Source organism: Scyliorhinus torazame, chromosome 5, assembly GCF_047496885.1.
Source record: "Scyliorhinus torazame isolate Kashiwa2021f chromosome 5, sScyTor2.1, whole genome shotgun sequence".
NCBI classification, from domain to species: domain Eukaryota; kingdom Metazoa; phylum Chordata; class Chondrichthyes; order Carcharhiniformes; family Scyliorhinidae; genus Scyliorhinus; species Scyliorhinus torazame.
Window position 1 is genome coordinate 298,009,427 of NC_092711.1, and position 14,038 is coordinate 298,023,464.

The 14,038-nt window shown below is 47.2% G+C and overlaps 1 protein-coding gene across 1 annotated transcript in view; it reads right to left on the minus strand.

The window, feature by feature from the left end:
• Positions 1–8,020: 8,020 nt before the first annotated feature.
• LOC140422803 (beta-arrestin-1-like) overlaps positions 8,021–14,038 on the minus strand; it is a 124,676-nt gene continuing 118,658 nt past the window's right edge. The window contains exon 16 of the mRNA XM_072507712.1: positions 8,021–8,206. Coding sequence (XP_072363813.1) covers positions 8,190–8,206 — 17 coding nt within the window. The 3' untranslated portion in view covers positions 8,021–8,189. The remainder of the gene's footprint in view (positions 8,207–14,038) is intronic.

Here is a 14,038-nt window from a genome sequence, read left to right on the forward strand (position 1 = left end):
CGCTCTGGAGTCTTGCGTTGCTTCTATCGTGGAGGCTGTCCACGAGCTCTCTGTGGAGGCTTGTGACACTGGAGTCACTTCTTGTTCGTGCAAGGACTGCGCTCTGGAGTCTTGCATTTCTGCAATTGTGGAGTCTGTCCACGAGCTTGCTGTGGAAGCTTGTGACACTGGAGTCACTTCTGGTTCATGCGAGGACTGCACTCTGGAGTCTTGCATGTCTTCTTTCATAGAGTCGGGAACGTTGAGCGGGACGTGGACCACGCTCTGTGTGGCAGCAGGGCACTCTCCGTGTGCTTGCACCGCTCCCTGTCTGTTAATGTCAGGCTGCAGCATCATCCGGTACTGATAAGTTGGAACGTCATATCTGCTGGATTGAAGATCCTCAAATCCGAAAAATGAATCCGCATCTGCGTCGGATTCAATGTGGGGGCCGCCAATGTGCAACACGAAAGGTTCGTCCGAGTCATAGTCATATAGGACCACGGAGCTATCATTGGGCTCGCGAGGTCCGGAAACACTGTAAAAATCGTCATCGAAGTATTCAAGGTCGGAATCATCGGCTTGTGCGTAGGTAACTGCTTGTCGGAGGGTTCTTCGGAGGTTAAATTCATCTCCTGGGTCAATTTGCGGCACTGTGCTGTCATTCCAGGTGAAGGAAGGTTGTTTTACAGCTTTAACAGATTTTTGCTTTTTTGATTTGGGACGTTTCCCTTTTAAATTGGATTTGGGACATTTCCCTTTTAAATTGGTGCAGTCTGGGGCCTCTGACATCCTGACGCTCGGTATGTAGCACGTAGGAAGCGACTGCGCATGCTCAGATCGCTGTTCCTTTACCGATGGCCGTTTTCTTGACTGCGCATGCGCAGCATCTCGCGCATGCGCAAACGAAACTTCCGGTTCTGCGCACTGCTCGCGCAACTGTGCTAGCGTTATACCTTTAGCAAGATGGCCGCCGACCTCGACCCAGCCTTTTCTCAGGCCCGGGATTTCGGGCTCCGGGATCCCAGCCACGAGGTGAGTACTGCAGCTTTTCTTACCTTTAAGTCCCCATTGGATTGCGTATTCTTCACAGTACTTGGAGAATTTGCCCAGGACTGCCTGGTAATCGTGCCTTTGCTGCCTCCTGAAGAACCTGAACCTTCTGAACATTGCTCTTGCCCTTGCACCGGCGACGGTGAGGAGAAATTCAATTTTTTCCTTATCATCCAGGTCCTTGAGTTCAGCTGCCGCCAGGAACAACTCGAACATTTGCCGGAATCGCCGCCAGTTTTCGTGGAGGTCGCCGTCGCACTGGAGCGCCTGCGGAACCGGGAGCTCGTACATCATGCCTGGGCACTGCTGGTTGTCTCTGTACACTGAGGTATGCCGGCAGGTATCGATCCACTCCTGTACCATGTGGTGTTGGGTGCTCTGGTGCACAGATGAGCCAACACAGTTGTATGTGGTACAACTCTATTTTATTATAACTCTTATAATACAGTTCGTTCTGGGTGCTCTGCACGTGCTGTCTCCCTGAGTGTGTTTGGCAATAGATGTGTCCTGGTTCTCCTCTGCAGCTAATACTGACCACCAGGGGTCGTGTCTGTGCTTTTATATCTTTCTGTCATTGGTTGTGGTGTTGTGTGTTCTGATTTGTCTGTTGGTGTGTCTATCATGATGTGTGTGTTTGAATATCATGACAGTGGGCACACGAGCACTGGGAGAGAGCACATCCTGAGCGAAACACAGTCTGGCTGAGTATATTTAGGAGTTTGAAGCAAAGTGGAAATTCGCTGCAGAGGGGAAGAGGTGTTTTTTTTGCTTTCTGGCTTTTTCTTCTTCAGAAAGTGGTCTTGCCCTGCTTCCGGAGTAGAGGCTGGTTTTTTGTTAAGTATTTCAGTTGCTGTAAGGAAGCAGTGGAAACAAAAGGATAGCTGTAATGTCGCAGGCAACTGATAATTGGGTTGGTCGTTAAGTGCTCAGTGTAAGAGGGAGTGTGTGAACAACTAGCGTCTTAAATAAAGGAAAGTTAGGACCTACATAATAAGGTAGGACAAGTAATCCAAAATGGAACAGAGTTAATGCAAGAGATGTAAAGTTAAGACATGGGAGGGCAGCTCAGTCAGGTGGAATGCGTGTCCTGTAATATGTGCAAAGTCATGGACTTTGTCCGAGATGATCATGTGTGCAGGAAGTGCTGCCAGCTGCAGAAATAGCTGGAGTCACTGTGGTGCATCCACGAGGCTGAGAGCTACGTGGATAACACATTCTGAGAGATGGTTACTTCACAGCTTAAGGGCCTAGAGGCAGAGAGGGAATGGGTGACCACCAGGCAGTCCAGGAGAACTAGGCAGGTAGTGCAGGAATCCAGCTCAGAAATCGGTTTTCCATTTTGGAAGCTAGTGAGGCAGGATGAGTGCAGTGAGAGCTCGATCTGTGGCATCATGAGTGGCTCTGCTGTACGGGGGGAGGACCGAGAAGGGAAGAACAGTAGTGATAGGGGATTATTAGTTAGGGGAACAGAGAGTGTTTCTCTGCCTGTAGACATGACTCCAGCTTGGCATGTTGCTAGGGACAAGGATGCCACAGAGCATTGGCAGGACATTCTCCTGGAAGGGTGAACAGCTAGAGGTCATGATCCACACTGGTACTAATGACTGATGTAGGAAGGGGGTGGGGTCCTGCAATCAGAATTTAGGGAGCTAGGCAGGAAATTAACAAGCTGGGCCTCAAAGGTAGTTATCTCTGAATTACTCTCAGTGTCACATGAAAGTGAGTGCAGAAATAGGAGATGAAGGCGTGGCTGGAAAGATGGTACAGGAGCGAGAGCTTTAGATTCTTGGGACACTGGGACTGGATCTGGGGGAGATGGCACCTGTACAAGCCAGGTGGGTTGCACCTGAACAGAGCTGGGACTGAGTTACTTGTGGGGAATTTTGCTAATGTTGTTGGGAGGCTTTTAAACTAACTCGGCATGGGTGTTTATGTATGTGAATTCACAAAATACGGGAAATCAAATTGGGGAGTTACAGGAACAGATTGCATTGTGGAAATATGATGTTGTGGTGATAAGGAGATCTGGCTGAAGGAGAGGCAGGACTGGGTGTTGAATATTCCTGCGTACAAACTGTCAGTAAAGATAGGAAAGGAAGGAAAGAGGGAGGGGTGGTAGTATTGATTAGGGTGGGCATTGCAGTGCTGGAGAAAGAGGATGTCCAGAGTGTTCAAGGGCACGATCAATTTGGATGGAGCTAAGGAACATAAAGGGGCGATTACATTGCTCGGTATTGTCTGTAGACCTCTAACGAGTGGAAAGGATGTAAAAGAATCTGTGGGGAAATTACAGAAAGATGCAAACATTATAGAGTAGTTTTAATGGGTGACTTTAATTTTCTTTTCATATCAATTTAGAGCACCCAATTTCCTTTTCCAATTAAGGGACGATTCAGCGTGGCCAATCCACCTACCCTGCTCATCTTTGGGTTGTGGGGATAAGACCCATGCAGACACAGGGAGAATATAATGGGGTACTTTAATGACCCAAATGTAGTATGGGACAGTGGTAGTGTACAGGGTGGAGAGGGACAGAGGTTCCGAGATTGTGTTCAGGAAGATTTTCTACAGCAGTATGTGTCCATTGCAACAAGAAAGGATGCACTGTTGGATATGGTTCCTGGAAATGAGATGAGCCAAATAGATCAAGTGTCAGTGGGGGAACATTTAGGAGAGAGTGACCAATGTATTGTAAGGTTTAGGATGATAATAGAAAAGGAAAATAGGCAATCCAGAGTAAAAATAATAACTGGGGGAGAGCTGACTTCAATGGGGCAAGAACATTGCTGGGTCAGTTAGACTGGAATGAAAGGTTGGTGGGAAAAGCTGTAGTTGAACGATGGGCTAGCTTCAAAACAGAAATAGTCTGACACATTCAAGGCATATTACCTTCAAAGGGAAAGGTAGGGTAAACAAATCCAGACCTCCCTGGATGAAAAAGGAGATAGAAATTACGACAAAGAAGAAAAAGTGTGCTTATGACAGGTGTCAGGTAGGAAATACAGTTGAGAACCAAGAAGGTTCAGAGGGGAGGTGAAACAGCACATCAGGGAAGTGAAGAGTGATTCTTAGAAAATACTGGCAGCCAACAGAAAGGGGAATCCCAACGTCTTCTGCAGGAATATGAATAGTAAAAGGCGTTAAAAAGGAGGAGTATGGCCGATTAGGAACCAAAATGGGGATCTGTACATGGAGGCAGACGGCATGGCTGTCGTACTAAGTGAATACTTTGCATCCGTCTTTCCCAAAGAGATGGACGCTGCCCAAGACACGGTGACAGTCGAGGAAATTCTGTTCCCGGAAAGGTTCAAAATTGACAGGGTGGAAGCGTTGAATAGACTGTCGGTACTGATACCGGGACTGGATGAGGTGCATCCAAGGGTGTTGAAAGAAGTGAGATTGGAAATTGCAGGGGTGCTGGCCATAATCTTCCAGCCTTCTTTAGACTAGGGGAGGTGACTCAGAGGACTGGAGAATTGCAAATGTTGCGCCCTTGTTCAGTAAATAGCGTAAGGATAAGCATGGCAATTACAGGCCAGTCAGTTTAACATCAGTAGTGGGCAAGCTTCTGGAAGCAATTATTCGGGATAGAATTAGACCTTACATGGGAAAATGTGGGTCAATTAGGAAGGGCCAGCATGGATTTATAAATGGAAAATCATTTTTAAATAACCTGCTGGTGGTTTTTGAGGAGGTCACAGAAAGGGTCGATGAGGTAATGCTGTTGATGTGGTGTATGTGGACTTTCAGAAGACATTTGACAGTGCCATACAACAGACTTGTCAGAAAGGTTATAGCTTATGGAATAAAAGGGATAGTAGCAAAGTGAATACAGAATTGGCTGAGTAATAGGAAGCTGAGAGTAACGGTAAATGGATATTTTTCTGCCTGGAGGAAGGTTTGTAGTGGTGTACCCAGGGGTCAGTATTGAGACCCTTGCTTTCCTGATATATAGTAATCATTGAATTCCTATAGTGTAGAAGGAGGCCATTCGGCTATCGAGTCTGATAGAGCACCAGACGTAGGCCCACTCCCCTGCCATAAGTGACCATAAGACCATAAGACATAGGAGCAGAATTAGGCCGCTTGGCCCATCGAGTCTGCTCCGCCATTCAATGCGCTATCCTCGTAACCCCATGACCCCACCTAACCTACACATCTTTGGACACTAAGGGGCAATTTAGCATGGCCAATCCACCTAACCTGTACATCTTTGGACAAATGATCTATATCTTGCTCCAAAGTTTGCGGATGATACAACATTTGGAAGTATTGTAAACTGTGAAGAAAACTGTCAAACTTCAAAATGACATAGACAAGTTTGTGGAATGGACAGATAAGTGGCAGATGAAGTTCAATGTGGAGGGTGTAAGGTGTATTTTGGCAGGAAGAACATGGAGAGACAATATAATATGAGGTAAAATATTAAAAGGGGTGCAGAGTGGGCTGGGTGTATATGTGCGTTGATCATTGAAGATGGCAGGACAAGTGGAGAGAGCAGTTAAAGCATATTGTATCCTGGGTCTTATTAATAGGGGCATAGAGTACAAGAGCAAGGAGGTTATGCTGAACTTATACAAGACACTAGTTAGACCTCAGCTGGAATATTGTGTGCAGTTCTGAAGGATGTGAATGAATTGTAGAGAGCGCAGGAGAGGTTTACAAGAATGGTTCCAGGATCAGAAACTTCAGTTATGAGGATACATTGGAGAGATTGGGACTATTCTCCTTGGAGAGAAGAAGGCTGAGAGGAGATTTGATAAAGGTGTTCAAAATCAAGAGCAGCAGGATAGAGTAGATAGAGAGAAACTGTTCACGCTCGTAAAAAGATCGAGCGGGAACAGATTTAAGCCGATTTATAAAGGAAGAAAATGTGATGGTAAAAATCTTTTTCACGCGAATGGTTTGGGTCTGGAATGAACGGCCTGGAAGTGTGGCGGAGGCAGGCTTTCAAGGTGATTACTTGAATAGAAACAATATGCAGGGGTAGGGGGAAAAGGCAGGAGAATGGCACTCAGCCAGAATGTTCATGTGGAGAGCTGGTGCAGACACGATGGGCCATATGGCCTCCTTCTGTACCATAACAATTCTGTGATTGCACCCAACCCATACCCACAGCTGCACCATTCTAGGAGCCAAAATTATTCTAATTGGATTTAAAAGCCTCAGTCAAATTAAACATTACCGTCAGATATTGTCAGGGAAGCAAATTTCCTTAGCTTAGTTATTCGGTACCATGATGAAGCTGTCATGCATTGACTCCAAGTTGTGACAGCACCACATGGATTAAATGGCTAATGGTCCACCCACCAGCCCCAGTACTTGCTAAGGAGCAGGGCAGCTCAATAAAGTTTACCAAACTTCACTATACAGACTTATTTAGTTACTCATTTCATGGAGAGGAGACATGGAAATTAGCTACTAATATTGTACTTCTATCTTACAAACGACAGACTGAATTTAACATTACATTTATACATTGTGGAAAAATGTGCATCATGTGCAAATTGGATTCATTTAGTGCAACACAACTGGGAAAAAGACCTCACAGGGGACTAAGCGTAGGAGACATTATCGGAGACTTATCACTTTCCGATGTCTGTGCAAAGTGGTAATTTAAAAAAGTCACATAGAATGCTGGGATCTATATCTGGAAAGCAGAGTGCAGATCTGCGCAAGCCGTTTTGAGGTTTTACAATACACTGTATTCAGTTCAGATCGGCACAGAGCATTATTTGTGCACTGCATGGGATAAGCAACGGGGCAGATCTCAAGTTTTCAGGAGCTGAACTCTGACATGCAATTAGAACAAATCAAGGTCAACTAAGGACAAAGCCTCATTTAGCTATATAAAATATCAAAGATACAGCTTATTCAGAGCAAGCCCGCAAGGTAGAACAAGGGAACATTAAATATAATCCAAACTGTTGACTAATCACATGGGGTAATACAACTCGAAAACTAGGAACATTCAGCTGGCTGGTATAACTGGAGAGTGAGGGTACCAGAGTGACAATGGGCGGAGGTCTTTTATATCTAACGCTCTTATTACCTTCATGTCAGTGAGCTGATAGGAAGGGAAAGACCATTAGGAATGTTTGCGTGACATTAAATATTTCTTGTGAACCTCACTTTGAAACTGTTAACACCTTAAAAATGGAGATGCGGGTCTCAACTGTGTGCAGCTCCTAAACATTGCTGATTGGAAAATGCACCCTTTGGTTAATGGCCCTCAACCAAGCCATAGGAGGGTCATTCGCTTCCTTGAAACCCAACGTAGGTTGGGAAGAGGACAGGGTCAGACAGCTAGCATCAAATCAGATTTTGAATTCCAATGCCTACTTTGTTGATCAAAATTCACTGAAAATTTGAATAACTCGCGTCTCCGAATCTTCCACTTCTTCACAGAAAAGGAAAGCAGAAATCTGGGACCACTCCCCAAAAAGGCTACTGAGGCTCCGATAAATGAAAATTAAAAAAAAAAAATAGATGGATAGTCTAGTGTTACCTAAAGGTATTAAAGAATACGGTACCACTGGAGTTAGCGGACAGATCTGCTATAATTTAATTGGCGGAAGAAGAGCAAGGGGCCTCTCCTTCCAGTCAGATGTTGGACTGAGCACAGTGGGAAAATTGAGTTCCGCTGAAATCCAAAGGATTTGAGAAATACATTTTCCACTGCTGTGCTGTCAAGCAGTCTCACCGACCAGCAACGTGTATTAGAATTGGAGATGAGTGTTGCGTGTGATTTTCCAAACATTTAAATTAATGGCTGGAAAATCGTGTGCAGGATGGGCCCAAATATCCAATATGTGTTCTTAGCTGGTGCTGTAGGGTGCTTGCTATATAGAATCATAGAATCATAGAAGTTTACAGCATGGAAACATGTTTCAGAAATTTTCAATAGCAAAGTTCAAAGACTAATTTAAAGTTGGATGGATGACAACCCTGAAATGATTACTTCCTTGGATAGGAAGGATAGGTTCTGTTTATTTTTTAACAGTCTGATTTAGCATTGCACAACTATGCATGAATCTATGGCCTCCTCTCTGCTGTCCATCTGCTTCCTTGCATTCATTTTTTTACTTCCATGGCTGCTTTTTCTTCACCTTCATCGTCTTATTCTCCGTCAATCTTTTGACGATTGAACTCCTCAGTCACAATGTCTTCAGCACTAGGAAAGGAGGAAAGATATTGTCAGCTTCCTTCTTTGAATGGACAGTAGATAAAAACACAAGCTTTCATCCTCTTCCATTGCAGTTTTAAAAATGGTTTTCATGGTTCCGGCTGACACATAATGAAAACTTGACGTAGCTCCATGTATGATGCCAATCCTGGGTGAGGCCTAATTTTGGTAGGACAGGCTCAAGGTAGAACAGCTTACGTTTTTGAGGTGAATCAGGAGTCAATAGCTGGCCTGTTTGCAGCTTTCAGAGCCCAGGATGAAATGCTTGACTCTCTTAGCAGAACTAAATGAAACACAAACTAAAAAAGATTCAAAAATAATCGTCGCGGGCCAAAATATCTTAACATTTCTAATTTTCACCAAGCCGGTCAAACAAGTAGATAGTAACTAATATAAAAAAATAAGGAAGTAAGTAAAGTCGCCATAGCCCCAGATGACCAGAGGCTGCTTTCCCCTTTGACAGGAGAGCCGACTGGTGGCGATTTAACCTGAGGGTCGCCACACCTCAGGCGAGGGGCAAGGTTGAGAAGGTGGGGCCTTCATGAATAATTTCAGCAGGTGCGGGAATAGAACCCGCGCTGTTGGCCTCATTCTGCATCACAAACCAGCCGTCCAGCCAACTGAGCTATAATGCAAGGAAGGGCAACGAGGTGAAAATGAAGACAGGCAGGGAAGTGGGCAATAAAAAAGACATCTGCAGTTCAGGAAGTGGGGGCCATTGTTTAAACAGGCAGATTGGACTCTGATCACATAATTTTGTGTTCAACAACATTTCTGAATCCGGATAATCTGAAGCCTGACGGCAAAAATCACTTACCTGACACTCTGCCCTAAATTGCTTCACTGGATCATTTTTCTATATACTCTTGATCTGGAGTCACCAACCCTGGAAACAGTCTGTTTCTACACTGTCCCACCTCTTCATATTTTATCAACTCCCTGAGTAAGCCCCTCATGGAAGGAGACCCAATGTGTCAAGTTTTTCTTTGTATGTGTACTTCCTCAAACCAGGCAGAATCCAAATGTTGTACTATTCCTATTGCCTCATTATGCACGCTATAGGGCCTAGTCCAAAACTTTACACAGTACTCACGTTACTCATAGAATCCATGGAATCCCTACAGTGCAGAAGGTGGTCATTCAGCCCATTGAGTCTGCCCCCCCACCCTCTGAGAGAGCACCCTAACCCACCCACTCCCACCCCTCCCCCCCACAGCCCTAACTCCGCAAACCCACCCAACAATCTAGGGCCAATTTAGCATGGCCAATCCATCCTACAAGCACATCATTGGATTGCGGGTGGAAACCGGAGCACCGGGAGGAAACCAGAGCAGACATGGGGAGGGCGTGCAAACTCCACACAAACAACCACCCAAGATCAGAATTGAACCTGGTCCCTGAGCATCAGGGCAGTCCACTGTGCTATCCACTGTGCCGCCTTACTCAGATTTGGTATAGATTCACCATTTCATGGCAACTTTTATATTCTATAGGCCTTGCCAGAAAGCCGTGTGTTCCACTGGGTTTTTAAATTAGTTTTGTCCACTTGCCGAGATGCTTTATGTCTAATTAATTTAGATCTGAGTCCCTCTGCTCTTTCACATCCAGGGGCTGGTTTAGCACAGGGCTAAATCGCTGGCTTTGGAATGCGGCGACTAGGGGCTTTTCACAGTAACTTCACTTGAAGCCTACTTGTGGCTGGTACGGGAATTGAACCGTGCTGCTGGCCTGCCTTGGTCTGCTTTCAAAGCCAGCGATTTAGCCCTGTGCTAAACCAGCCCCTGGATGTGGAAGAGCAGAGGGACTCAGATCTAAATTAATTAGACATAAAACATCTCGCCAAGTGGACAAAACGAATAAAAAAACCCAGTGGAACACACGGCGCCGGAATGTGGCGACTAGGGGCTTTTCACAGTAACTTCACTTGAAGCCTACTTGTGACAATAAGCGATTTTCATTTCATTTTTTCATTTGCCGAAGATTCCTTGTGTAAAAGTATAATTTAAACTTTTTTTAAGTATGTACCATCTCACATTTTCTGACATTGGTTACCAACTGCCATTGATCTGCCGATAAGCCATCTTGCCAATATCCCCTCACAACAACCGTCGGCCCTGGGAATAATTCATTGTGCGTCCTGTTTTAGGATTGTCTGCAAATTTGAGCACCTTTTATCCTTATAACCAAAGCATTGATGGACACTGTAAACAGAAGAGTTCCAGAACAGACTCCTGTGGGAGCAACCATCGACTTCAAATCATGCTGAGAAAGAGCCTGCTACCCCTCTGCTAATCCTTCCTAATACATTTTTAATCCAACTGCTCTTCCTCTAATTTCCAATAATCTCCTGTGATATTTTGTCAAAGAATTTCTCAAAGTCCACGAAGGCTGCACCGACTGCACTTCCCCAGTTGCACTCAGGCTCCAGTATGTTGTGTTCTTTGTTTCTTTATCTTTTTCTTTGAAGAAAATTAAGTGCGAGATTGAAGGTTTGACAAAGTTGAATGCACCTCCATTCCACAGTACTGTATTCTCGTAAAACCCTGTGGGGTTACACATAAGGAGCCAAATGCAGGCGTCAGATAAAGCAAGGCCCCTGGATGATTGGGCTAAGTCATGCAAACGACCTGAAGTCTGATTTTATGTCTTCTTTTTGTACGGTATTTCCACTATCAACATTTATATCTACATTCACTGGACAATGAGGCCTTGTCACACTGAAAACACACATTCCCCACTGTGGTGAGCCACGTATGGCTATTGTATATACTCACTGTTGTTCTATTATTACTATTGTCATCGACATCCACTATTGTATATACTTGCTGTTGTTGCTGTTACTGTTGAATTGTTGTGTTGATGCTGCTGTTGGCTCCGCCTGTGGCTCCGCCCCTCTGAGGAGGTATATAACCGGCCGATCTGAGACAGGCTCTCAGTACGGGAGAAGCTACAGGTTGGCACACATCAAGTTGATTCAAGCCACTGTTCTTTGGTACAAACTGTCTCGACTGAATTGATGGTCATCAATTTAATCAACTAGTTTTTTTCACAATGGACGCCGCTCTGCAACCTGATCGTCTTGAACTCGACCCGCAGGCAGCTGAAGCTACGGCTATCTTCAAGCATTGGCTCAGTTACTTTAAGGCCTACCTTGACTCCTCAGCCGCCGTGGTCTCCCCGGTACTCAAACAGCGTCTCCTCAACGCCCGGGTGAGCCACAGGATTTTTCGGCTAATCTGGGATGCTGCCTCGTACACGGAGGCAGTGGAGGTGCTCAAAGGACAGTTTGTGAGGCCAGTGAATGAGGTACTCGCTCGACACCTCCTGACCACGCGGCGTCAGTGCCAGGGTGAGTCGCTGGCTGAATATCTGCGTGAACTGAGGGTACTCGTCCGGAGTTGTAACTGCCGGTCGGTCACGGCAGTAGAGCACGCAGAGCTGATGATCCGAGACACCTATGTGGCAGGAGTCAGGTCCAGCTACATCCGGCAACGGCTTCTCGAGAAAGGGTCCCTCGACCTCAAGGAGATGGTGAAACTAGCTACCTCGCTGGAAGTGGCCTTCCAGAGCATGGAGGCCTTTCCATCTGACTACGCGGCATCGACGGGGGTGTCGGAGGCGCAGCCATCACCCGACCCGGGCGTGCCCCATACCTGCGCCACGCGGCAGCCTATTAGCTCCGAAGGGCCGTATTGTTACTTCTGCGGGCAGGGCCAGCACCCCAGGCAGCGTTGCCCAGCTCAAAACGCGACCTGCAACGAGTGTGGCAAGAAAAGGCACTTTGCTAAGGTATGCCTGGCCATACCTGAAGTCCAAAAATCAAAAGCCTGCCAGGCTCGGCCTGAGGCTCACAGACCCCACAGTGTGGCATTGTGCTTGCTGGGCCCGCCCTCTTCTGACGCGTCGTCCGCCTCTAACGACCAGTGGGGGCAGCCATCTTGGTCGCCATCTACGAAGCCGCCCGCCACGTGCGACTGGTGGGGGCTGCCATTTTGGCCGACATCCTCGACGCCGCCCGCCAAGTGCGTCGCATCGGGCCGCCATGTTGGGACCATCCCGCCACTGCTGCTACCGGTTGCCCGCAACTCGGCTCGATTCAGCTCGACCAGTCCCGGCCTGATCGCCTTTAAAACTCCATGATGACCGTCCAACTCAATGGACAGGAGACGACCTGCCTCTTCGACTCCGGGAGCATAGGTAGCTTCGTCCACCCGGATATGGTAAGACACTGCTCCCTCCGGGTCCTCCCTATCTCACAAACCATCTCTCTTGCTTTCAGATCACACGCCGTGCAGATCTGTGGGTATTGCATCGCTAACCTTGCGATACAGGGCGTTGAGTACGCCGATTTCAAGCTTTACATCCTCCCCCATCTCTGCGCTCCGCTGCTACTAGGTTTAGACTTTCACTGCAACCTCCAAAGCCTGACTTCAAAGTTTGGGGGACCCCTGCCCCCTTTCACCGTCTGCAGCCTCACAAGCCTGAAGGTCGCCCCTCCCTCGCTCTTCGCGAACCTCACCCCAGACTGTAAGCCCGTCGCCACCCGGAGCAGATGGTACAGTGCTCAAGGCAAGACCTTCATCTGGTCAGAGATCCAGCGGCTCCTGAAGGAAGGGATCATTGAGGCCAGTAACAGCCCCTGAAGAGCACAAGTGGTGGTCGTCAGGACCGGGGAGAAGAACCGGATGGTAGTCGACTACAGTCAGACGATCAACCGGTACATGCAGCTCGATGCGTACCATCTCCCGTGCATATCTGACGTGGTCAATCAGATTGTGCACTACCCAGTCTTTTCCACGGTAGACTTGAAGTCTGCGTACCACCAGCTCCCTATCCACCCGGAGGACCGCCTATACACTGCCTTTGAGGCAGACGGCCGCCTCTTCCATTTCCTCAGGGTTCCCTTCGGCGTCACCAATGGGGTTTTGGTCTTCCAACGAACGATGGACCGAATGATCGACCAGTACGGGCTGCGGGCCATGTTTCTGTACTTGGATAATGTCACCATCTGCGGCCATGACCTGCAGGACCACAACGCCAATCTTAAAAAATTCCTCCGCACCGCCCAACTCCTTAACTTGATGTATAATAAGGAGAAATGTGTTTTCCGCACAACCCGGCTAGCCATCCTCTGCTATGTCGTGGAAAACGGAGTCCTAGGGCCTGACCCCGACTACATGCGCCCCCTCCTGCAGCTCCCCCTTCCCCACTGCCCCAAGGCCCTGAAGAGATGCCTGGGGTATTGTACTGTATTACATTTTTTTTCATAGAATTTACAGTGCAGAAGGAGGCCATTCGGCCCATCAGGTCTGCACCGGCTCTTGGAAAGAGCACCCTACCGAAGGTCAACACCTCCACCCTATTCCCCATAACCCAGTAACCCCACCCAACACTAAGGGCAATTTTGGACACTAAGGGCAATTTATCATGACAAATCCACCTAACCCGCACATCTTTGGACTGTGGGAGGAAACCGGAGCACTCGGTGGAAACCCACGCGCACCCGGGGAGGATGTGCAGACTCCGCACAGACAGTGACCCAAGCCGGAATCGAACCTGGGACCCTGGAGCTGTGAAGCAATTGTGCTATCCACAATGCTACTGTGCTGCCCATTACATTGTATTGTATTATGTTGATGCCCTTGTGGGCTCCGCCTATGGCTCCGCCCCCTCGGGGGAGGTATATAGATCTGCAGTCTGTAGGCGGCACTCAGTACAGAGCAGTCGCAGGTAGGCACAGTTCTAGCTGATTAAAACCACTGTTCATTTCAACTCTCCGTCTCGTGTGAATTGATGGTCGCATCAGTTCTTTTCTTACTA